Source organism: Sorex araneus, chromosome 5 (genome assembly GCF_027595985.1).
Source record: "Sorex araneus isolate mSorAra2 chromosome 5, mSorAra2.pri, whole genome shotgun sequence".
In the NCBI taxonomy this organism is placed as follows: Eukaryota; Metazoa; Chordata; class Mammalia; order Eulipotyphla; family Soricidae; genus Sorex; species Sorex araneus.
In genome coordinates, this window is record NC_073306.1 from 140,047,034 (window position 1) to 140,071,429 (window position 24,396).

The 24,396-nt window shown below is 64.4% G+C and overlaps 2 protein-coding genes across 2 annotated transcripts; both read right to left on the reverse strand.

Annotated features, from left to right (window-relative positions):
* Positions 1–649: 649 nt before the first annotated feature.
* GMEB2 (glucocorticoid modulatory element binding protein 2) lies at positions 650–14,860 on the reverse strand. Its single transcript, XM_055140129.1, has 10 exons — positions 14,762–14,860; positions 9,480–9,650; positions 7,373–7,467; positions 7,090–7,217; positions 5,441–5,544; positions 3,876–4,033; positions 3,259–3,330; positions 2,976–3,113; positions 2,769–2,891; positions 650–2,347 (listed from the first exon to the last, which is right to left on the reverse strand). The coding sequence occupies exons 2-10, from the start codon at positions 9,608–9,610 to the stop codon at positions 1,710–1,712; spliced, it is 1,587 nt and encodes a 528-aa protein (XP_054996104.1). The 5' UTR covers positions 9,611–9,650; positions 14,762–14,860; the 3' UTR covers positions 650–1,709.
* Positions 14,861–17,989: 3,129 nt separating this feature from the next.
* On the reverse strand, positions 17,990–23,384 carry STMN3 (stathmin 3). The gene is made up of 5 exons (XM_004620282.2): positions 23,228–23,384; positions 20,187–20,282; positions 19,925–20,100; positions 19,439–19,630; positions 17,990–18,334 (listed from the first exon to the last, which is right to left on the reverse strand). The coding sequence occupies exons 1-5, from the start codon at positions 23,244–23,246 to the stop codon at positions 18,275–18,277; spliced, it is 543 nt and encodes a 180-aa protein (XP_004620339.1). The 5' UTR covers positions 23,247–23,384; the 3' UTR covers positions 17,990–18,274.
* Positions 23,385–24,396: the final 1,012 nt, after the last annotated feature.

Sequence of the window (24,396 nt, forward strand, 5' to 3'; positions counted from 1 at the left end):
AGCTCTGCACTCAGGAATTACTCGTGGCAGTGCTCGGGGAGAATCATATGGGATGTTAGGAACCGAACCTGGGTTGGCCACGTGCAAGGCAAATGCCCTCCCTGCTGTGCTACGGCTCCAGCCCAGGCTGTCCAGTTTTTAAGGAGGGGCGGAAGCAGCCCAACACCAAAGCAGAACCAAACTGGAGAACTTTATAGTCAGCAAGTCACAGGAACAGGCCAGGATGGGGTGTGCAGGATGGGAGGATGGAGGAGGATGGATGAATGTCGGGTACAGAAGAGGCACAGAACAGAGCCCGGAAACAGACACCCACCAATAAGGTCAACTGACCTTTGAAAGGAACAGAGGAATGAAGCAGACAGAAAAGTCCCACAACGTGGGGGGCAATGGGTATCTGCACAGAGTGGGCCGCTGTGCGGGGGCTCACACGCCAGCACTGGTACCCCAACACAGTCCGCCCAGCCGAGGCCTGGGGCAGGGAGGGGGCACCGGCACAACTCTCCCTCCTTCTGCTTCCAGCTCAGGCGTGCTGCCCACCCCTGTGTGTACCCCTACCCGGGACCATGCCGGGCAGGGGCGGGTAAGCGGGGCCAAAGGCTCTTCCAAGGGTCTCGTCGCAGGGCAGGTGCTGGGCTCAGAGACGGACACAAACTATGAAAATGCTTTTATTTTAAATCAAAGTACCAAGCAGATACTTGCAAAACAACGTACAAAGTGGACTCAGAGGCACCCGCTGGGACCGGCACCCAGAGCTTCGGTCCCTCTGTCCCTTCTACGGCCGGGCCTCCCTGCGGCTCGGCCCCGCCAGCACAGACATCCCAGTCCCCAGGAGGCTCATCCTGGGCGGCCGCCATCACCCGGAGCAGCCCCTGCTGAGGCAGCTGGACGCACCCGTGGACACCCAGTTGCGGTAACAGGCCCCGGACTCAGTAAAAATGAGTTAAAAACGAGGACGGACACCCACAGGAGATCACACGGAACCAGCCAACAACGTAACAGGAAGAAGCGGGACCCTCGCAGCTGCCCGCCTGCCCTGGGCACTTGAGGCGGAAGGACAGACCGGGGACAGTGTGCACCAGGCCCTGGCGGGGCAGGGACTGTGGGCTCTGGGACCACACCCATGCACGGCCCAGAGAAGCGCCTTCGGCCTTGGAGCCACAGGTGGGAGGGGGACGGGAGCTTCATGCCGGCTGGGACGGCCCCCAGGAGCCTGCCGGCCGGACGCAGGGCCCGCAGGCTCCGTGCTGTGGTGCCGGGGGAGCTCGGACCAAGCCCTCGGCCAGAGCCAGCAGGCCTGGCTCTGCTCTCGGCTGAAGTCCTCAGACCCGCTACCTCCACGCCCGCAGCGGCCCGACGTCCATCCCAGAGAGCGGACCTGCGTGCACTGCACTAACCCTACAGAAAACTGTGGGAAGAAACCAAATCCATAGGATCCACGCGATTCCACGCTTGGGGACGGTCCCCAAGACAGGTGTCACTGACGACCCCCCGCGGCTCAGACCCAGGGCGGGCGGCTCTGGCCCGCCCGCTCAGGCCATGTGTAAACAGTGTTAATAAGCAGCAGGCGGAGCCTGCATGTCCCCGAGAGAAGGGAAGTCAGGGCCCGGCCCGGCGGCGGCCCGCAGGACTGTCCCTTCTCCGTCCAGTCCGGCGTCTCCTCTTTGGTTCAGCGGCCCGAGGCCGCCGTGCGCGTGGCCACTCGCCGCCGGCTACTTGTGCTCGTGGCCCTCGGCCACGGCGGCCACCTCGAGGGCGGCCGCGTGCTCCTCGGGCCCCGGGGCGGCCGCCGCGCCGTCCACCGCGGGCACCAGCAGCGCGCCGGCGCCCGGGGACAGCTGCGTCACGTTCTGCAGCGCAGGGCCCAGGCCAGGCAGCGTCAGCAGCTGCAGCGGGCTGACCACCTTGACCACCGTGCCACCGTCCTGCACGGCGGCCGTGCTCAGCACCGTGAGGCTTGCGGCGTCGGGGTGCAGCTCCACGGCGCCCGGGAAGGCGGCGCCCGGCGAGGCCAGCACCGTGTAGCCGCCCAGCAGTGGCGAGGCGGGCGCGGCAGGCGCGGCCGGCGGGGGGCCCTTGCCCAGCACGGGCGCCGGCAGCGTGGACAGCACCTTGCCGAGCGGGACGCCGGCCAGCTGGGAGACGGGCACGGCCGGGGCGAGACCTGAGTGCGCCAGCACCTGCGAGGCCACGGCGGCCGGACCCGAGGCGGCCCTGGCCAGGCGTGGCCGCTTCATGGGGGGCGGCAGGGACACAGGCGTCAGCGTCATGAGCACGTTGCTCAGGTGCTGGGACTTGTGCTTGAGCTCCTTGGCCCGGCGCCGGTGCTCGTCGCACTGCTGCTCCAGCGCTGGGGGCGGGGGAAACGGAGTCAGTGGCGGGAGGGGACAGCGGGGCCGGACCTCGCCGTGGGGGCGGGGCTCCGCAGGGGGCGGGACCTCGCCGTGGGGGTGGGGCTCCGCAGGGGCGGGACCTCATCGTGGGGCTCTAGAAGGGGCGGGGCCTCATCGTGGGGTGGGGCTCTGCAGGGACGGGACTTCGTCGGCGGGAGGGGCTCCGCAGGGGGCGAGGGCTTGTCGGGGGCGGGACCTCGTCATGGGGCGGGGCTCCGAGGGAGGGGCCTCACCACAGGGGCTGGGGGGCAGCCTGGCCCTGGGACAAACCTGCCCACAGGGGCTGCTCAAGCACTCCTGGGTCCGAGGGCACCCGGAAGGGCTTGAGGCAGCTCACTCTCCCACCCCCCTACCCTGCCCACGGAGGCTCTCGGGTACCTGCCAGGTCGCGGGCATACTGCTCCCGGGATCGATCCATCTGGCACTTGTGGCTGGCCAGTACCTTCTTCACCAGGTCCAGCATGCCGAAGTTCTGCACGATGTTGTTGAGGAGGACGGCATCTGTGGGCAGCAGACACTGAGCCTGGGAGCGGTCGGGGTGGGGGCGGGCGCGGCACCACCGCCCGCCTGGCCCACCCTCCTCACCTCTGAGCTGTAGTGGGGGGTCCTGGGCCCGCTGCTGGAGGCCTCGCATGGTCTCCACCAGCTCCTGGTGGAACTCCTGGATGACCTCATCCAGCAATCCCGCGTCCTTCAGCCCTCGCCAGAAGGCAAACGTGTCATCTGGGGGAGGAGAGACGCAGGGGAGCTGCTCACAGAGCCACTGTCCCCCAGGGAGGGTGGACGGCAGACCAGCACATCTGCTCGGGGCTGCAGCGCCTGACACTGCGCCCCCCATGGGCCCCGTGCCCATGCCCCCCCTCCACACCTCCAATAGCCGTGGTCCAGTCGCTGGGGTCTTCGCAGGTCTCGATGGTGATGGTGGCAGGGGAGCCGTTCACTAGGGCCAAGAAGGGGCTGTGAGCACTGAGCCGCCTCTGGGGCGAGTGCCCCAGGGCCAGTCCCAGAACTGCACATTCACAGGCAGGCACGGACACGGGAAGGCACGGACACGGGCAGGCACGGACACAGGGAGGCATGGACACGGGCAGGCACAGACACGGGAAGGCATGGACGCAGGCAGGGACACGAGCAGGTATGGGAATGGGCAGGCACGGACACGGGCATGGACACGGACAGGCATGGACATAGGCAGGCATGGACACAGGCAGGGACACGGCAGGCACGGACACGGGCAGGCATGGACACGGGAACACACGGATGCAGGCACACACGCAGGCAGGCATGGACGCAGACAGGCATGAAGTGGCATGTGCACTGAGTGTTATGTGCATGATATAGTGGTATGTATGTATGTAGTATACATGCATGCTGCGTGTCATCATATATGCCACTGGTGCGTGTCACATGTGTGCCTACTAAGGCAGTGCTGGGGCTGCAGGCGCTGCCTGTGTGGACACAGGCCCGAGGACGGGCAGCACCTACTGTCGGCCGTGGCGGGGGTGAGCGGGATGTACTCGGCGGACGTGGGGCTGCTCAGGGACACGCGGGCGCCCGAGAGGTCGATCTTGGTGCTGCGGCAGGTGTTGGAGCAGACCTTGTCGTGCTGGTAGAAGTCCAGCTCCCCCGAGTCCATGATCTTCCTGGGGCAGAGCGGGAGACACTGAGCTGCTCACCTGTGGCTCCAGGTCCAGGGCAGGCTCCAGGGCGGGGAGTCGCCCTGCAGGGCTCTGTCCATGGACGCATGGACACGGGCAGGCGCCCGAGAGGCCAAATCCATGATGGCTCTGCTTCACCCTGTGTCCTGCACCCCGGCCCAGGAGCTGAGCGGACACAGTCCGTGGGCGCACGACAGGGCCCCAGGGAGCCTGTGTCACACCTCGGTTTGCCGGCCCCACTGCTGGCCCTTACAGTGTCACCAGGGCTGTCTGTGGCCTGGCCACCTCCCTGCCCCCTCCCCTGGTGGGAGTGTGATGCCACCACCCACCTATTGGCACTGTGGACACCCTGGGGGAACCAGAGGCTGCCACACTGCTGGCCACACTGAGGACTAGACCCTGGACCTGGCGCTAGGGACCCCAAGTCTTCCTGCACCCCCACCCCCAGCCCTGCACAGGGCCAGGAGCAGCTCAAAGGCAGAGGGGTGTCCTGTGCAAGAGGGCTCTGCCGGGCTTCAGCCAGGCGGACCCTCAGGAAGGTCTTGGCCCTGGCAGTTCTCCCGAGGGCTGAGCCCTGCACGAAGCTGCTTGTGGAGCCAGAGGGAGTCCCAGGGGCTAGACACAGTCCACCGGTCTCCACATCAAACAGGCAGAGGGGCAGGAAGGGGGCGGGACTGGAGCGTCCATTGGGGTAGGGGAGGGGGCAAGTAACAGGAGAACAAGGCCAGGCCCCAAGCTGGGACAGCACCCACACACAGCCCTGCACCCAGCACCACAAACCCTCAGCCCACAGCCCTCAGCCCTGCAGCCCCCGAGCACGGGCGGGGTCTCAGCTCGCACATTCTCAGAGCCAGTGTTTGTGGAGCAGCCAGGGGTGCGATGGATAGTCCCCAGTCCCTCAGAAAGAGAAACGGCCACCGAGGGGCAGGCTCTTAGGTGAGAGGGAGAGACCACCGGGCCCTGGGCTCACACACACGCCCACTCCGCACCCACCACTACAGGAAGCAGCCCTGAGCAGAGCAGTACCAACACGCACACAGGAGCGCCATGCCCAGCACCCCAGGTAGGGCAGGACAGGCCCCAGGGATGCTCGGGGGACCACCCGGACTTGGACAGCTGGGTGGATATGACCACGAGAGTGGCGGACAACAGGGAGAAGAGAGGAGAGGGCAGAGGAGGGGAGGGGAGAAGAGGGGAGGGAGGGAAGGGAAAAGGTGAAGGGGACGGGGAGGGAGGGGAAAGGAGGGCCAGCCGGGCCCAGCATGCAGCGGGCACTCTGGGGGTGGCTGTGAGAGAATAGCAGGAGGTGCACAGGTCCTGCTGTGTCCAAGGGGCTGTCTGCGGCCCCCCGCCCCCACCCTGCAGCCCCGGGACAGCAGAGCCCCAGCTCACCGCAGCATGATGCCGTTCATCCGGATGGCTCGCTTCCAGTCCTTCAGTGTGGACTTGCCTGCCAGGTGCACGAACTCCTTGGGGCTGATCACATGCTCGTCGTACTGGGGAAGCAAAGGCGGCAGGCAGTCAGGAGGGCCCCACCGGGTCCCCGCAGGGCTCACAGGGGGGTTCGCAGAGGGATGGGCACCAGCCCACCCGTGCAGGGGTCCTGCATCCAACCTGGGGCCTTGGGTCAGCCCACCCCCCGCGCTGCTCAGGGCCACAGGCCGGGCCACGGCCACTGCGCGGGCATCTGCGTGTGCCCTCCTGCGTGTGCCACCCCTCTTCCGGCCTGCGCGTGCCCTCCCAGCCTGAGAAGAGGCAGCTCGCGGGTCACCAGCCCTGAGCGGGAGCCGGGTCCACGAAGGTCTTCACGGCCCACTACCCAGCCGCACGCTTCCCGTCTTTACTCCGCATCACTCCAGCAGCCCTAGCCCGGCAGGGCCCCGGGACCACGCACCGTGCCCACCGGCTTCAGCCCCCAGCTCAGCCATCTTCACTTCTCACGGAGTAGAGGCACGCTCTACTCTGGGGTCCACTGTCCTGCCAGGTCCTGGTTTCCCGCCAACGGGCACGCAGACACTCCACACCCAGGCTGCCCACACTCTGCCCTCCTGCAGGTCCCGTCAGGGGCGTCCACCGTGAGCCTCAGGGCTCTGCTTGCAGGCCTGTTGCCATGAGCAGCAGACACCCACAGGGACAGTTTCCCCCCGGCCTGGGCCCTGCCACGCTGCACTGTGTGACCCCTCGGCACAGAGGCAGGACCTCCCCGCCACCCCGCAGAGCCTGTCTCCTCCTGGCCCACGGCAGCGCGTCACGCGGAGCAGTCCCCGTGAAGCCAGGCCCGGGCGGTGAAACATGGTCCCCTCTGCCTGGCGGTGTGGGGCTGGTCAGGGCGCGGGGCTCATCCTCCCATGTCCGCCCCTGGCCAGCCCTGGGTACTGCATCTTCACCCACAGGCTCACGGACAGTGTCTGTCTGCCCACCAAGTGTCCAGCTCTTCATTCTGATCCCCAAACCTGCCTTACTTTGCTTAGGTTCAAGCTTCTCTCTTATTTCAGTCCATCCTGTCTCACAGTGGTCCCCAGAAAAGCTCGGGGTCCGTCCACTGCCACTGCCTGCAGGGGCCTCCTCAGGGTGGTCTCTCCTGTCCACTGATGGCTCAGGGCGCTGCAAGCCAAGCTCTACTTGGAACCATGGTCAGCAGATACACAGGACTACTGGGCACTAGGCCCAGCCCAGGGCTCAGAGCAGACCGGCCAGCTGAGTCCTCGGGTTGGGACGAGGAGGCAGGGCATGGTATCAGTCTCCTCTGGGGAAGGGGCCGCACTGACCCCTAGCATGGTGGTTCCACGGGCTCGAGGACCCCCAGGAGGCTGACCCCAGAGCTGCCCCAATGCACTCTGCTCTAGCCGGCCTGTCCTTCCACGCCGCTCAGAGGCAGCAAGAGGCCTCTGGGAACACAGCTGCCATGCACGGGCCGAGAGCGCCCGCCCCAGGGGCCCCTCCGCTCCACAGGTGTGCAGAGTGACCCCAGGCTGCCCCGTCCTGGCTCTGCCCTCAGAGGCACGCTCTACTCTGGGGTCCACTGCCCGGGCAGGCCTCACCTGGACACACTTCACGTTGATGCCGGGGCACACGAACTTCCTCCAGATGAGGTTGGCCCTGCTGTCCCCACAGGTGATGGGGTACACGATCTCGGCCTCCAGATTGTCCTCGTCCTCAGCCATCTTCACTTCTCACGGACAAGAGTGAGGAAGACAAGGACAGAGCATCAGGGGCCACCTGCGCTGCCCCCAAGACCCAGGCCAGCCGAGTCGCCTCGCCTCAGCATGGAGGCCAGGCTGCAGGCCTGGGAGAGGCGGCCGGGGACATGGCGGGGGCACCTACCTAGCACGGCCTCCTTGAGCTGCGAGGACGCGGTAAAGGCTGCAGCTGCGGCCGCGGCATTCTCAGTCTCCATGTGTTCCTCGGTGAGGTCACCCCTGGGGAAGCACAGGAGGGCAGGCTCCAGCACACCCAGAGCCCAGCCACACCCTCCTCCCCCGAGCAAGTTTCCAGCCCCGGATTGTTGAGTTCACACAGCCATCGACACCACCTCAAAATACCTACTTCTGGGGCCAGAGCAAGAGCACAGCGGGGTGGGCACCTGCCTCACACGTGGCTGACCCAGGGGGGTTGATCCCCAACACTCGCTGTGGACCCCTAAGCTCTCCAGAAGTGATTCCTGAGTGCAGAGCTAAGAGTAACCCATGAACACTGCTCGATGTACCCTAAAAACAAAACAAAAAACTACACCAAAAAAATCCACTTTATTTTGGGTTTGGGGACACACCTGGCAGTGCTCAGGGCTTACTCCCGGCTCTATGCTCAGGGATCACTCCTGGTGGGCGGCCTCATCATGGTACCAGCGCTAGGACCAAGTCAGTCATGTGCAAGGCAAGGGCCTTCCTGTTATATTGTTTCTTCAAGCCCATTATTCCCCATATTATCCATTTCCAAAGGAAAAAGCAAAATCACCATTTGATCCCCAGCCTCATCTCAGCTCATACCAAAGTAAATACAGAAGAATCAAATATAAAGAAAAAGCTGGGGGCTGGAGTGATAGCACAGCAGGTAGGGCATTTGCCTTGCACGCAGCCGACCCGGGTTCAATTCCCAGCTTCCCATATGGTCCCCTGAGCACCGCCAGGAGTAATTCCTGAGTGCAGTGCGGGTGTGACCCTAAATACAAAAAAAAAAAAAAAAAAAAAAGCTGAAGCTGAAAGGGAGAAACAAAGAAAAGAGAAGGTGGAATGTGGAGAAATATTTTCCTCTATGACACAAAACTAGGACAAAAGGGGCCAGAGATAGCAAAGGTGTTATGATGCTTAAGAAGAGAGGAAATCTGGGGTAGGAGAAGGGATGGGGAGAGGAGTGTGGGAGGGGAGTGGGCTAGGGGAGAGGAAGGGGGAAGGGAAGAGTAGTGAGGAAGGGGACAGAAGTGTGAAAGGGGTGCAGTGCACAGGGAAGTGGGGGGGCAACAGTTGGGGGGAGAGCAGGGGAGTGGGAGGGAGAGAGGGGAGTGGGAGGGAGAGCAGGGGAGTGGGAGGGAGAGAGGGGAGTGGGAGGGAGAGCAGGGGTGGGGGAGGGAGAGAGGGGAGTGGGAGGGAGAGCAGGGGCGGGGGAGGGAGAGAGGGGAGTGGGAGGGAGAGCAGGGGTGGGGGAGGGAGAGAGGGGAGTGGGAGGGAGAGCAGGGGCGGGGGAGGGAGAGAGGGGAGTGGGAGGGAGAGCAGGGGCGGGGGAGGGAGAGAGGGGAGTGGGAGGGAGAGCAGGGGTGGGGGAGGGAGAGAGGGGAGTGGGAGGGAGAGCAGGGGCGGGGGAGGGAGAGAGGGGAGTGGGAGGGAGAGCAGGGGCGGGGGAGGGAGAGAGGGGAGTGGGAGGGAGAGCAGGGGCGGGGGAGGGGAGCCAGCTGTGGGGGAGGGGCGTTCTGGTCCCCTGGGTCCCTGCTGAGGGAGGTGCTGTGCGGCTGCCTCTCGGGACAGCCCTGCAGACCACATCATGGTTGTGGGCTGAGGTGCAGCAGTATCAAGGCAGCAGGTCAGGCGCAGCCGACATGAGAACAGGCTGTGGTCCCCTGTCGCCATTGTCCCCCCCTGCCCGACCAGGTGCCCAGCAGCAGCAGCTGACACTGAGTAGCAGGGCCGGAGACAGCACACATGGGCCAGGCAGGTGGGCAGGAAGGGCCCAGACCCCACCCACCTCCTCTGGTGGTGCTGAGATGGGGGAGTCTGCCAGGTTCAGGTTCGGCCTCTGGCACCACACAGAGTTCCCAGAGCCCCACCAGGAGGAGGCGCTGAGCACCATGGGGTGAGTCGGAAACAGAGAGGACCCGCAGCCGGCGCCCTCGGTGTGAAAAGGAAGAGAAAGGGCCAGCTCCGCATTCCGGCGCTGTCTCAGCCATGCCCTACACCCCCTCCCAGGGCCAGGGGCAGAGTGGGGCCCGCCGGTCACCTACCCGTGGGATGCCAGGTTGGTGGTCACCAGCACGGTCTTCACCTCCTCCACGCTGCTGCCGTCCACGGCCGTGTCCGGCGTCGTCACCACCACGACCTCCTCCATATGGACACTCACATCCGGAGTGGCCATAGCTCAGCTTTGGGAACTCCCAGGGACAGGACCACAAGGCCTATGGGGACAGACGCCGTCCAGCACCCTGTGCCCACCCAAGTGCCCAGCCTGTGTCCCCTCCAGGCATCCCCGTGTCACCTGCTCCCCACAGGAGCTAAAGTGCCTGTCTGTCTCTGGGCGTCCCGCTAGGCCCTGCCTGGCCCTTGGGCTGCTCTGCAGAGCTTCAGACACAGGCTCCAGTTGGTCCTGATCCATGTCGGCCATGCACGGTGTGAGGGTTCCCCTGGAGCAGGGGTGGGGTGTGAGGGTTCCCGTGGAGCCAGGGTGGGGTGTGAGGGCCCCCTGGAGCAGGGGTGGGGTGTGAGGGCCCCTGGAGCAGGGGTGGGGGGTGAGGGCCCCTGGAGCAGGGGTGGGGTGTGAGGGCCCCTGGAGCAGGAGTGGGGTATGAGGGCCCCCTGGAGCAGGGGTGGGGTGTGAGGGCCCCTGGAGCAGGGGTGGGGTATGAGGGCCCCCTGGAGCAGGGGTGGGGTGTGAGGGCCCCTGGAGCAAGGGTAGGGTGTGAGGAAAGGGAACCTGAACACACGCAGTGCACAGAGAACCAGCTGGAAAAGGGACCCAATGTGGGTGTCTGGGGAAAGTGCACAGGGAAGGGCAGGTTCTCGCACAGTGGAAACACCCGGGCAGGGACCAGCCTCGGGCTGCTCTGACAGTGGGGGCTGCAGGGTGAGGGGATGCAGCAGGGATTTTTCAGGGGCAGCTGGCCATCACATCACCAGCCACTGAGGAAAAGGGGAAGGCAGGTCCTTAGAAACTGAGGGTTGGAGGGCAGAGATGCTGCAGAGGGAGGGAAGGTGTTCTCCTTGCACGTGGCCAAGCTGGGTTGGACCCATGTGGTCCCCACGCCCCTGAGGAGTGACCCCAGCACAGAACAGGATTAACACTGCCAGGCGTGGCCCCCCGCCCCTGCCACACACAAGCCTGTGGGGAGGCACACCTGGCGGTACCCAGGGGCCACACGTAGTGCCAGGACCAACCCTCATGGGCCCCATGGGAGGCAACGCTTTAGCCCCCATACGTCTTTGGGTCCCCCACACATGATTTTTTTATGGTGGCTCTATCCAAAATCAGACACTGGGAATCGCCCAAAGGTCCCAGCAGAGAAATGCTGAGCCCAGCATGCCACCAGCCAACAGACGCTGCTCGCAGTGAAAGGACAGGGAGAGGACTCGGCACACAAAGACATCAGGCTCGTTCTTCAAGGCCGTGTTCTCCCTTGAACATGTCTCTTACTTGCCTGTCTCTGTGCACACACACAATCAGCCTGACAGCGGGGCTGGTGATGGTCTGGGCTCACCCGTTGGCACCCTGAGTACCAGCAGAAGTGAGTCAAAGGCAAAAATCAAGGTACAAGAAACTGCCATTGTGTACTTCATCTAAATAAAACGAGAGCGGGAGTCCTTCCTTTGGGAAGGGAAAAGGACCTGCAATTCAGGAAATGCAACCTAAGGGCCCGCTGGAGGCCCAAGGAGAGGGAAGGTGCCGGAAGGTGCCAAAGGCGGTCCCTGCGGGCAGCTCCTCACGGGCGGAGCTGTTGCTAGGCAGAGCAAGCCTGAGCACCGGAGGAGGCATCTCCGGTGAGGGTCCTGGTGAGGCCACCGCCTACTGCAGGTCCCCCCACCCACCCAAAGCTTCCCAGATACTGCTCACAGTGCACTTGCACACGAGCTCAACTGACCTTAGTGTGGACACCAAGGGTCACTCAATGGCCAGTGATGCGGTGGCAGGGCCCACACATGGGCACAATGAAACCAGGCTGGAAGGGTTTTGCTGTGGTTCCTGGGCCACACCTGGCTCACGGCTGACTCCTGCCTCTATGCTCAGAGGTCACACGTGGTCACTTGTGGTGGCAGGGATCACACATGGGGTGGTACCCTACCTGCTGTCCTACCACTCCTGCCTCTGGATCCTGGTCATCCACCATTACAAAGAGTGGCGTAAAATGAACTAAACAGAGAGAAAACCAGACAGGACACGTGGCTGTGAAACTCTTGGAGGGTTAAGAGAAAACAACTCTCACCACTGGACTTGACCTTGATGTCTTGGACATGCCCCCAAAGCAGAAGAAACAGAAAGAGATAGACAGAATCGCATCAGACTTGGTTCAACAAAGGGCACAATCAGGACAAAAGGCGAGGCCAGGGCAAGGACTACGGCTCTGAGGCAAAGCACCTGCACAAATTAGACCCCGACTCGGGCAGGGGAAGGTGGCTGCAGACCACATATCTGATGACAGGTGGTATCAGAACAGAGAAAAAACCAACTCAACAGCAAAGAAGAGAACTACCAAGAACGTGGGCCAAGGATTTAGGATACCTCTGCAAAGAAAAATATATAGCACTGTAGTACTGTCGTCCCGTTGCTCAAGCGGGCACCAGTAACGTCTCCACTGTGAGACTTGTTACTGTTTCTGGCATATCGAATACACCACGGGTAGCTTGCCAGGCTCTTCCATGTGGGTGAGATACTCTTGGTAGCTTGCCGGGCTCTCCGAGAGAGAGGAATCAAACCCGGGTTGGCCGCATGCAAGGCAAATGCCCTACCCGCCCCGCTGTGCTATCACTCCAGTCCAAGAAAAAAATATATTAAAAAAAGAAAGTGTAGAAACGCTTGGCCCCACTGGTCACAACCATTAAGGTGCCAGGAGGACAAAATCTGACCAAGTTAGGCCAGAGCACAGGACAGCAAGTTGAAGTGGCCCTACACGTAGCCGACCTGGGTTCCATCCCCAGAACCACCCCTAAGCCCCACCAGGAGTGATTCCTGAGCATCTCAGGTGTGGCCCCAAAACCCACAAAAGATAATGGATAAGGACGAGAAAGGGGGATAAAGTCAGGAAGCGAGCCAGAGGGCTGGAGGCGCAGCTCTGGGTGAAGCACAGGCCTGAGCTCGGCCGTGATTTCTGAAGTACTTTTTTTTTTTTTTTTTTTTGCTTTTTGGGTCACACCTGGCGATGCACAGGGGTTACTCCTGGTTCTGCACTCAGGAATTACCCCTGGCCGTGCTCAGGGGACCATATGGGATGCTGGGATTTGAACCTGGGTCGGCCGCGTGCAAGGCAAACGCCTTACCCGCTGTGCTATCTCTCCAGCCCCGATTTCTGAAGTACTTTAGAGGCTCATTTTTACCACCTGGTGGATTTGCAAGCACAGAGCGAGCCCACCTGAATCCTGCTCCTGTGCCTGCAGGACCACCTTCCAGCCCCATCACCTGCTCCTGCAGGGTCTCAGGGGCCCAGGCCCCGTGCCGAGCCATGTCCACAGCCGTGCGTGGGGCATTCAGATTGGACAGTCCCTCTGGGGGTGGGCAGGACCCTCAGCTCCACGACATGAGCAATACAGCGTGAGTGGTGCTGCTGCAGCCGCTGACCCCCAGTGCTCCTCAGGGTCCCCAGACACGGGCTCCCCCTTCCGTGGGCAAAAGCCTGCAGCCAGAAGAGGTGGGCAAGGCTACATGGAGAAAAGCACACTTGGAGAACGCTTGCCACAGCTGTCCGTTTGTCCAAAGGAGAAACGGGTCTAGCGGGGCCATGTGAAGGGCAATGCTGGGAGAGCACCTGATGAGAAGAATCAGGCATTCTCCGGGACACCGCGGGAAGGGGTGCAGGCCTGTGTGCCTCTTCTGGGGACCTGGCAGCGAGGTGCCCACGCCTGGAGGTGTCCTGACTTGGGAAGGGCACAGGCCCAGCAGCGCCAGAAGTTGACTGAACCCCTGAGGCGTGGGGGAGAGCGCGCAGCCCAGTCATGTGCTTGCTTGCTTGATCCCAGTTCAATCTCCGATCCCTGATGGTGAGTGACCGGAGCAGAGCCAGGTGGGCTTGCTACTCAGCGGACTTTAACCAGAAATTGCAACAATTAATTCATTTCTGTCCACAGGCCCTAAAGCTTATTTCTAAAATGTAACTTTCATGTTCTGAGCTTGGAAACAAAGAGCTGGAAACAATCTGAACAAAGGTGCACTTGGAAACTAAGTATCAGCCTTCCTCTGGAGCCGCCCAGCAGGAGCCGGGCAGGCCATCGCAGTCTGGGCTACACCTGGACAAGTATCCACACAGTGGCCAACAGTGAGACAGTCCCTGGGCCAGCACTGCGGGGTATGACCCCAGAAGTCACCCACCAAACACAAACACTAGGGCTACATCACAGAAAAAAGCTCAAGTCCTGAACACAAGGTTTTGACAGTGCCAAAACCCCAGAAGACCCAGGAGGGACGATCCCTCTGGGGCTAGGCAGGTCCTCAGCTGTGCGACATGAGCAACAGGGCAGCGTAAGTGGCGCTGCCACAGCTGCGGACCCACGGTGATCCCCAGTACTCCACAGGGTCCCCAAGCACCGCCAGGGTGACCCAAAAAAGCAAACCAACAAAAACCCTGCCCACAGACCTCTATCGAGCAAGGCCTAGGGGTGTGCAAGCCCCTGACCTAGCTTCAAGGGCCGCCAGGATCAGAGAGTGTGCAGAGACCACAGAGGCCTCCACCCAGTCCATGGCAGGGTGCCCGGGCAGGGGACAGTCCTGGACGATCAACACGTTCCTACCGCCAGGGCAGCACCTGCACGGCCCACGGAGGGGTCAGCGGCAGGGCAGCTAGGGGGCTCGCCAGGCAGAGTGGGGGGGGACAGAGCTCCTAGGGCAGGAGAAATAGGGGCTGGGCTCCGGGGGTCCCGGAGCGGGGACTGGGGCCCGGGGCCCGGGAGTCCGGGAGCGGGGGCTGGGCCCCGGTGATCAGGGGAGGGGGACTGGATCCCGGGGGTCTAGGGATCAGGGAGCGGGAACCGGGCCCGGGCGGTCCGGAAGCGGGGACTGGGCCCCGGCGATCCGGGGAGGGGAACTGGGTCTCGGGGGCCCGGAGGTCCAGGAGCAAGGACCGGGTCCCGGCGGTCCGGCGAGGGGAACGGGGCCCCGAGGGTCCGGGAGCAGGGCCCGGCGGGGGCGCGGGGCGCCCACCGGCCGCAAGATGGACGCGCCGCCCGCCCGCCCGTCCGACGCGCCGACGCCGACGCCGCCCGCGCCGCCCCTCCCCCGCTCCCCTCCCCCCGCCGTAACGTCCTGACGCTCCGCAGGGGCCCGGGACGGCGCGCGCGGCCGGCGGGGCCTCCGGGGGGCGGCGCTCACCTGGCCGCGCCCGGGCGGCGGGGACGGGCCGAGGCGGCGGCGGCGGCGGCCGCGGCTCCTGCGCGGGGACTCGGCGGCGGCGGCGGCGGCGGCGGCGGGGCGCGGGCGCGCGCTTCCGAGGGACGCCAGCAGCGGGGGCGCGCGCGCACGGGCGAGCGGGGGCGCGCACGCACGGCCGGGCGGGCCCGGGACGCATTTGGCGCTCGCGGGGCGGCGGGCGGGGCGAGAAGTAAGTCCCGGCCGGCGCGAGTGAGCGTGCGCGCGTGCGCGGAGCCGTGGCCCGGGCTTCCCGGTGAGTGAGTCCCGGCCAGCACGCGCGGGTCGTCGTTCCCTGCGACCCGCAGCCTCGCGGTGGCTCAGCTGTCCAGAGTGACTGCAGCGGGCCGGCCTAGGGAGACTGCGGCAGGTCCAGGTCGGGTGCTGGCCCTGCACACCAAAGGGTCCCGGAGCACACCAGCAGTGATCTCGGAGCACTGAGCCAGGAGTGAGCATTGAGCCAGGAGTAAGCCCTGAGCCCTGCCGCGTGTGCTCCACCCCCCAAAATGTGTGGAGTGACCAGGGGGACTATTAAGTGTGTGAGGGGCCCGAGGTCAGGAGCTAATCTGTCGCGGCTGTAAAGCCACCCCATAAGGGCCCACAGGGAGGAGCGAGTGGTGGCTCTGGGGCTCTGTTCCCCTACACACCCGTGCACACACAAGCACGTGCATCTACACGCGCATATTCCGGAAAGTGGGGCTGGGGCCCTGCCGGACACAGGTCGTGCCCCCCAGACCAGTGGCTCCCTCTTAACAGCTCCCTGAGCAGCCACTTGGAACCACATGAAGGGCCGGGGCTTCCCCTGGGGAGGACCAGGGAGAGGTCCACGAGGCACCGGAAGCCCTGCATCCTGGGCTGCGCAGGTCCCAACCCGGGACTACCTGGTGGGCATGAGCTGGCCCTCTGCTCCCAGGTCAGTCTGGAGTTCAGAGGGGCGGGCCTGTCCCCGTTGCTTTCCAGGTGGCCGGCAGCCCTAACCCTGCAGAGGGGCGGGAAATGCAGCCTTCCAGCCCTCTGAGAGCCCCGCGGCCATCGTCCCGTCGCCCCCAAGAGCCTGCCTTTCCCAGCACCAGGCGAGGCAGCTGTGCCTGTGCTTTCCACGGAGTGAGGGAGCACCCCGTGCTTCTGCAGATCTCTGCCGGCTCAGCCCCACTCTCCTCTGCAGCATTTCTGGGCCCTGGGGAGGGGCATGGCTGGTGCTTCTGCATGGCCAAGTGCTGACTCATGGTGTGGGGCACAGCCTGAGCCTTGCTGCTCTCCGTGGGGGCCCTGTGCCCCTGCTCAGCTCACGCTTTCCCCCTTCCTCGTGGGCAGCCCACGGACAGCTCGTGGTGAGTGGGAGGAGTGGACCCCTGGGCCCCCGTCCAGGCCCGAGGGGCCTGAGTCTCCGAGAGCTTCCCGAGCAGCTTCCAAAGCACGCCAAGCCCAGCCCTGACTGTGCAGAGCCAGCAGGACTGTCTGGTTCTCAGAAGCCACGCCTTGGGCTCACGCCAGGGCTGCTACTTACTTGGTGTCCCACAGGGCCAAGAGGTAAGGGTCCCCCTCGCAGACCTCGAAGTGGCGCCAGTGTGGGGGCAGATGTGCAGAGTGGTGCCTGGGTGTGATCCTGACGCGCCTATACCAGTGGCCCTGCCCCTGCTCACTCTCCCTGAGAGTGGGGCGACGGGATGAGTGTGAGGCTTTGCTGAGCCGTCTGAGCCGTCTGCAGGCCTGGCACTACCTCCCCACAGAAGGCCCAGGAGCCACCCAGGAGATCCCCAGTTCTGGCTCGCAGCTGCCCGGGGGTGCAGAGTCCTGGGGCCCACAGAACCCCAGTGTGAAGCAAGGGCAAACCTTGGGCCCGTCCCGCAGCTCTACACACCCAAGGTGGGCCACGTGCCAGCTTTTTGTTTGTGTCTAAAATCTCCATTGTCACTAGGTCTGATTGTGGTGACAAGAACAGGAGCTTGAGGGGCTGGCAGGAAGATGGTGCGAAGAGCTGGAGCCTGTCCCCAGGCCCATGTGTCCCTCAAGCCCAGAACACTGACAGGCATGACCAAGACCACATCAGTGACTTACTGGGGACCCCAGTCCAAGAGGCCTTAGGACACAGGATTTTACCCTTCAGCCAATCATGGGTCACACCATCACTTTGTGGGTCACACCGTCACATCATGGGTCACACCACATAGTCCACCATCACGTGGGTCACACCACATGGGTCACACTGTCACGTGGGTGTCTCTGTCAAGTGCCCGAGCTGGTGTGCAACAACTAGGGTAGGTTCTTCGGGGAGCGCCTAACCACGAGGTCACAGCTCCCTGCCCACGCCTAGCCCTACAGGCCACCGCTTCCCTGCAGAAGTCCACTGTGCCACCATGTCCCCACAGAGCCCTGTACAGGGCACAGAGGACTGTGGGTAGAACCATGCCCTGTACCCACCGCCCCGGGCAGTGTGTTCGGTGATGCCGGCCTGATGTCCCCAGTGCGGGCCGCCCCGACACTCCCCCACCCCAGGATCGTGTTGGCAGGGGAGGCCTGGGACACTGAAGAATCCCCAAGGGCAGGGCCAGGGGGTGACAGAGGACCCCCAACAGCTGGGCCTGAGAAGCCGTGTCCCACCCCCAAAGCTGGCTGCCACTCAGCCACCTGCTGCTCCCGCCTGGGGAGACCTGGAATTCCATGGGGACATCTTGTGCCTGGACCAAGGCAGCAGAGGGCAGAGGTGGGGGTATGTGGGCTCCATATTCTAGGACGCCAAACGTGCCTTCAAAACTCTGTCACAGGGCCACAGCTTCAGGTGCCAGGGCTGCCTTCCCCCCTTGGAGAAGCTTGTGTCCCCACCCTGGCCGGAGATGGTAAGCACTGATCTCTGGGGGGCTATCCCCGGACCACTGCAGCGGCATCTGTGCAGTCCCACTGACTGGCTTTGCTCCGGAAGCCAGAGAAACAGGTGACAGCCCAGTGGGCCATCCTCTGCCCAACGCTGGGCCCATGCCTTCTGGTGTGTGTGCCCCCGCTGTGTGTGTGCCACCCCTGGTGTGTGCCCCAGGGGGTGTGGCCCCCAGTGTACGTGGCCCCTGTGTGCTCCCTGCTGTGCCTGCAGCCCTGTGGGCAGCATGTATGCTTAGCTGTATTGCTCTGCCACTGAACAAGGAGTTGGCTCCGGGCAAGCCCCAGCCACAAGGCCTTGAACAGGCAGAAGAAGCCGAGTCTGCTCCACCACTGCTAGGTTTATTGAGGTGCCACCACATCTATGAACAGGGCTGCCGAGGGGGACCCAGCCAGTACTGGGAAGGAGGGACCATGGCAGCACCCGCGGCTCCTCAGCCTATGATCAGCCACAAGGACCAGACAGTTCTGCGTGCGGAAAGCGGGAAGCTGGGGGTGCGGGATGGGAGTGGGGAGAGGGGGCAGAATTGCATCTAGACAAAGTCAAACAAAACAGAACACCCGAATGTGCTGTGTGTCTTCTCGGGATCCAGGTGCCGAGGGTCCTTAGCCCGACATCTCCTCCCGCTGTTCCTTGTTCCTGCGCACCTCGGCCGCATGCAGCTCCTAGGAGAGATGGCAGAGATGGGCAGAAGCTCCAGCCTGGCTGCCCATGCCCACGGTTCCTGAGATCCTTTCACTCAGAGACTGGTCTCAGCTGGGGCTGATGTCACCCACAAGGACATCTTAGTGGTCAGGACTATGTGTCCCTCTGAAATGTTATACTCAAGCTCCAGCTTTGGTTTGTTTTGGTTGGTTGATTTCTTAAGCTTTTGGGTCGCACCAACTGATGCTCAGTGGTTATTCCTGTCAGTGCTCAGGGGAACATATGGGATACCAGAGGTAGAACCCGGTTGGCCGCATGCAAGGCAAATGTGCTACTTGCTGTACTATCACTCTGGCCCCAAGCTTCAACTTTAAGACACAGAATGTCCTGATTTGCAGGCTGGGGGTCTGAGCTAGTATTTATCTGGCTAAGATGCTCCCCCACCAGGGTGCTCAGAGCCTCACCTTCTCCCTGGACTGGCCCCCAAGCAGGAAAGTTATTTGGGCTTCGGAAATGGGAGGACTGCACCCTCCAAAAAAGCGGTTCCTGGGGGACTGCTCTAACCCCAAGTGAAATCAGCTCCGCTCCTTCCGTCTTTCTAGCTCATACCTGAGATGCACTTCCTTCACAACATTTTCAGCGCAGCAACTGAGCATTCTTACGGTAATTGAGTGCCACCCAGTGAATGTGGGCTCTGGCCTTAAGCCTCTGACCCCCAGTCCTGCTCTGTCTTTTTATTAATTTTTTTTTTTTTTACTTTTTGGGTCCCACCCGGGGATGCACAGGGATTACTCCTGGCTCTGCACTCAGGAATTACCCCTGGCGGTGCTCAGGGGACCATATGGGATGCTGGGAATCAAACGCGGGTCGGCCGCGTGCAAGGAAAACGCCCTAACCATGTGCTATCGCTCCAGCCCCCAGCCCAGCTGTCTCGATGCTCCTGATACACCCCAGGCCCAACCCCTGCCCTTATAAGTATGCCCGCCCCCAGCCCCGCCCTATCTCGGCTAGCCCCGCCACTTCTCACCTCCAGCCCTGGTTTGATAGCCCCGCCCCATCTCTGCTAGCCCCGCCCCTTTCCAGCCCCGCCCCACCTCGGCCCGCCCCGCCCCGTCCGCGCGCACCTTCTCGCGCAGCCGCTCGCGCAGCGCCGCCAGGTGCGCCTCGCGGATCTCCTTGCTGAGCTCCATCTTGTAGTTGAGCTTCTCCTCGGCCAGGCGGCTGAAGTTGTTGTTGTCCTCCAGCGCCTTATGCAGCACCTCGCGCTCGTGCTCGCGCCGCTCCGCCAGCTGCTTCAGCACCTGGGCCTCCTGCGTCTGCGCGGGGCGGGCGGTGAGCGCCTGGACCCCCCCCCCCCCCAGCCGCTCCTGGGGTCCCCGCCCTGCGGAGCACCTTCCCAAGACGAGCCTTTTGTGCAGAGCTGGGGTGGGCTCCTGTGCGGGCCAGGCCCCAGAGACAGCGCGCAAGGTCCCCCCTCGCCCCCTCCCCAGCTCCTGGCGCGCAGCTGTCCGCTGCCGCGCGCCCTCCCATTCCCCTGTGTTGGGGCAGTCAGGAACAGGAGAATGAAAGGGCAAGGCAGCAAGGGCCACGCGCGTCCCAGGGACCCTCACCTTCCTCCGCTCCTCGGCCGCATCCAGCCGCTTCTGCAGCTCCTCCAGGGAGGGGTCCTTTCTCTTGGGGGGCGAGGAGAGCACAGGGCTCTCAGGGGACAGGTCAGAAGGGGACTTGAGAATGACCTCGAAGCTCTGGCCAGAGGCCCTCTTGTCCAGCTGCTTTACCTCCATGTCTGCAGGGAATACAGCAGAGCCAGGCTGAGGGGTCCCCGGGCCCCTCCCCACCCGCGGAGGCAACCGCTGGCAGTGGGTCACTCACCCCCATACTGGTAGCTGGTCCGGGGGTGCGGCTGCGAGTACAGGCAGGAGCAGATGAGTGACAGCACCGACAGCTCCTTCATCTTCTCCTTGTAGGCTGTGGGCGTGAGGGTCGTGAGCCGAACACCGCCTGCCCGGCCACTCCCCCTCCACCTAGGCCTCCAGCTGTGGTCGTGGGTGTCCCCCACCCCAGGTTTGTGCCTCTGCTCTTGCCCCACTAGAGCCCCCCTCACACGTGGTCCCTGCCTCCTCGTCTCCCAGTCTCCGCCACACTCTCCTCACCCTTGCCACGGCTCTTTGTCACTGTGTGCCCCCGGCCCTCTGTGCCTCTGAACCCACCGCAGCCTCCTCCATCTCTGCCCCCTGCTCTGGGGATGTGTCCAGCACGGACAAGAGGCCCCAGCGGGCAGCTTTCCCTGGGCTCAGATCCCGGCCCCTGGAGAGGCCCACAGCCCTGCCCACAGCCAGTGTCCCCGCCCTCCTGCAGACTGTGGAAGGGGCCTGTGCGGAATGTGGAGCCTCCCCTCAGATGCATGTCATTGGGCCCTGCCGACGTGTCCAGACCCCACGTCCACCCAGCAACACCGGGCTCAGCGGGGGACTCCCCAACCCCCCTGACCTGTGTCTCTCCGTACCAGCAGACCCACCACGACCCTCCCCCAGAGCAGGCCAGAGAAGCCGCTGCAGGTGAGTTAGAGTGAACCTGGAGCTGAGAAGTGCCTGCTGCCCTCCTGGGCTCTGTCTTCACCAGCAGGACCCATGGGTGCAGTGCTGGTCTCAGGACTTACTCCTGACTGCACTCACGGATCACTCGGACGGGGCTCGGGGGACCTGAGGGGTACCAGGGATCGAACCCAGGCTGGTCGCGTGCAAAACCAGCTCCTTCCCTGCTCCAGCTGCACAGCTCCAAGTTCACTGCTAAGGAGCCTAAGATATGTGGCTGCCAGTCCCCAGAGCCGGCCCTCTCAGAGCTCAGAGGGGCCTGGGGGCACAGGGCAAGGCTGGAGGTGGGCCCGGGACCCCTGTGTCCTGGAGAGGACAGGAGTGGGGGGAGGCGTGTGAGCCCACTCGCGGCAGCTCACAGCCCCGCATGAGTCTGCAGTGCAGCAGCGGGACTCACCACCATCTAACTCCAGGCTCAGCACCTGGGCTGGTGTGAGCCCGGTGTTGACACGAGAGGGGACAGGCACGGGCAACTGGAGACGGAGGTCAGAATTCAGACCTCAGAGCTCTGCCCAGGGGCCGAGTATCCACTGGGAAAGGAGAGGCAGTGGTCACCAGCTGCACCTGGGAACCTGCAGTTCGTGCCCCTCGAGACCCCAGCTGCAGGTGTGACCTGGGGGAGGAGTGTTGCCATCTGGTGGAGCACTTGAAAGGGGGCACTAAAAGGAGCACTGGAGCCCTAGGAGAGAGCCAAGGACCCAGCACGTGAGCCTGGCCACAGGCAGGGGCAGTGGTCAGAGCCAGAGAGGCCTCCGAGCCGAGTGTGGGCACTGGAGGGGCAGCTCGATGCTTTACCCATGGGACTTGGTATTGGATCTTGGTACCACGTGGCCCCAGAACCGGAACCACCCTGAGCATCGGTGGATGTGTCGTAATCCCGCCAAAGGGCTCTGTCTGTCTGTAGGGCGGGGGGGGGGGGGGCCCGGCCAGGCAGCCCCTGGGAATGGCCTTTCTCTCCTCCCTGCAGACCGGAGGGTCGGCCACTCCATCGTCACCATCCTGCTGACTGTGAAATGAGCAGGGACACGGGGGCACCGGTGGAAGGTGCCAGATAAGCAGCAGTGGGAGGGCTGCTGACCCTGGCCAGCCTGATGCAGGACAGTGCCACCTGCCCAGCCGCTGACCGTGCATCTCCACAGGGCAGCTCCAAGGGCAGGGGAACACATGCTGGGGCGCCCCCAGCAGTGGCAGCCGGGAGTCCCATCAGACACAGTTCATTCCCCGACTGGCCGTGCAGGGGACACTGGGAAGCACGGCGGGCCCCTTGGGCAGGCCCTGCCCTGCCCCCTCTGAAAGGGGCGGTGCCAGCATGCCCGAGCTGAGGCGTGGTGGGCAGCGGGAAGCAGGATGTCTGCCGGGACCCAGGGCGTGGACACACTGAGCCTGTACAGGCCAAGGCCAGGACCCCCACCCAGCAGCCCAGGTGTCAGAGGGGGCTTCCAGGGGCAGGCGGAGGGCCAGAGTGCCAGCCCCGCCCTGCCACGCTGCTCTGGCTGTGAAGAGCTGAAGGTGACACGGGCTCTGGAGACAGGACAGAGGGCCCGGCCCTGCTCTGGGGCTGGCCAGGTGCACCTCCAGGCCGCCAGAGGACAGGAGTGAGGGCGGGCGGGTCACTGAGCATGGCCACCCCTGCTGGGTGTGGGGGAATCAGGGAGGGAACACCCCAACCCCTCTCTGGGTGCTGACCACGACCCCACCCCCATGCCGCCCTGAGCCTGGAGGGTCCCGAAGGGACCCTCCCCCATCGCGGCCACGCCCGCTACTCCAGGGGGCTGTGGTGGGGTGGCCCTGGGGTGGGGGCGACTCAACTCCTTGAGACCCCAGGTCCTCCTCCCGGGGCGGGGGCTCGCTCAGATCTGGGCGCCCCAAGCTTACGCGCTCCCCTTCCAAGGCGCTGGCCAGGAGCCAGGGGACTCGCACCCGCTCGGTGGCCGTGATCGGCGCCGCCCCGCCGCCCTTGCAGTCCCAGCACCCCCGCCGGCCCCCGGCTGACCCCACCGGTCCCCGCCGTCCTCCACTGTCCCCCTCCGGCCCCCGCCGGCCCCCGTCGACCCCCGCCGACCCCGTCGCTCCCGCCGACCCCCACCGGCCCCCGCCGCCGCCCCCGCCGACCCCGCCGCTCCCGCCGACCCCCACCGGCCCCCGCGGGCCCGCCGCTCCCGCCGCGGTCGCCCCTGCCCGTCCCGCGTCCACACCGGCCCTCCTCCAGCCCCCCGCCCGGCCACCCGCGCTGCGATGCCCCTGACGCCCACCCGCGCGGCCTCTGCAGGACCAGGGACCGGGGAGAGCGGAGCCGCCCCGCCCGCCGCCCGGGCCTACCGGACATGGCGCTGGCCATGGTGCTGGCGAGGGCTGGGCAGGCCGGGAGCGCGCGGCTGCAGCTGCAGTGGAGAATGCGGCAGAGCAGGGAGGAGAGGGAGGCAGGGAGGCTGCGCAGGCAGAGGGGCGGGGAGGAGGGAGAGGCTGGGGGAGGGGAGGGAAGGGGAGGAGGAGAGAGAGGGAGAGGCTGGGAAAAGAGAGGGAAGGGAAGGAGGGTGGGGCTGGGGGAGGGGAGGGGAGAGGAGGGGGAGGGCGGAGGCCTAGGGCAGCAGCACCTCTGGGGACTGGGTTCACTGCTGTGCTCTGAGCGCCTTTACCTGGACTTTGTGCCAGCTTTGGGGGCCAGTGGAGACAGCCCCGTCCCTGAGGAAGCCACCGTGGTCCCTCAGCAGCTTGGGGTGGGGATGTTTGTCCTGTCTGCTTGGGGGCTACAGCTCCTGGTGGGCTCAGGAGCCCGGTGGGGTGCTGGGGTGTGCTGTCTCTCTGGCCCCGAGTGGGGGGAGGGTCTGCAGCACTCCCGGCACCTCTGGCCTGTCCACAGGGCACCCAGAGCAGTGAGAGCGGAGTTGGGACACGGGGCTGGGACGACTGTGCCCACCCAGCTCCGTGGCCATGCGCCCTGACTGAGGGTCAGCTCCCAGGCCCCCGCTGCGGGCTGTGAGCTGAGGGGCTGAGGCCCCGCCCCCGGACTGCCCCTGCTTAGGGCCCAGTTTGTGACCAGCACCTTCCCAGAGGCTGGAGAGAGCACAGCAGGCAGGCGCTTGCCTTGCACACAGCCAACCGGGCTGGCCCTGCAGCACCCTGCAAGGTCCCCGGAGCCCACCAGGAGTGAACCCTGAGGACCCTGGGTGTACCCCCCAAACAAAAAAGATGGCACCTTCCCTGCAGGGACCACTCAGCCTCAGGGGCCAGAAGCCAAGCAGGACTGTGGCAGCCTGGGGTGGGCTGTTGGCCCACCCACATAAGGTTCAGCAGCTGGAGGCTCCAAGGCCCCCGGGCGGTGGAAAGATTGAGACCCACGTGTGGCCCTGGGCCAGGAAGCAGGAGCCTAGGGTTCTCATGGCAGTCAGCATGCCCTGTGTTTAAGCAAGTCTGGCTTACAGAAAAACAGCGTGAGGAGGAGTCAGAGAGATAGCACAGCGGGTAGGGTGTTTGCCTTGCATGCAGCC

Excerpts from the sequence above, each read along its gene's own strand:
- STMN3 (XM_004620282.2), bottom strand. Across the intron at positions 20,101-20,186 it reads GACCAGCTACCAGTATGGGG|ACATGGAGGTAAAGCAGCTG; the intron begins GTGAGTGACCCA and ends TATTCCCTGCAG. Across the intron at positions 19,631-19,924 it reads CGGCCGAGGAGCGGAGGAAG|ACGCAGGAGGCCCAGGTGCT; the intron begins GTGAGGGTCCCT and ends CGCCCCGCGCAG.
- GMEB2 (XM_055140129.1), bottom strand. The coding sequence starts at position 9,610 with ATGGCCACTCCGGATGTGAGTGTCCATATGGAGGAGGTCGTGGTGGTG. Across the intron at positions 7,468-9,479 it reads ACCAACCTGGCATCCCACGG|GGGTGACCTCACCGAGGAAC; the intron begins GTAGGTGACCGG and ends GTGCTTCCCCAG. Across the intron at positions 5,545-7,089 it reads TCAACGTGAAGTGTGTCCAG|TACGACGAGCATGTGATCAG; the intron begins GTGAGGCCTGCC and ends TTGCTTCCCCAG.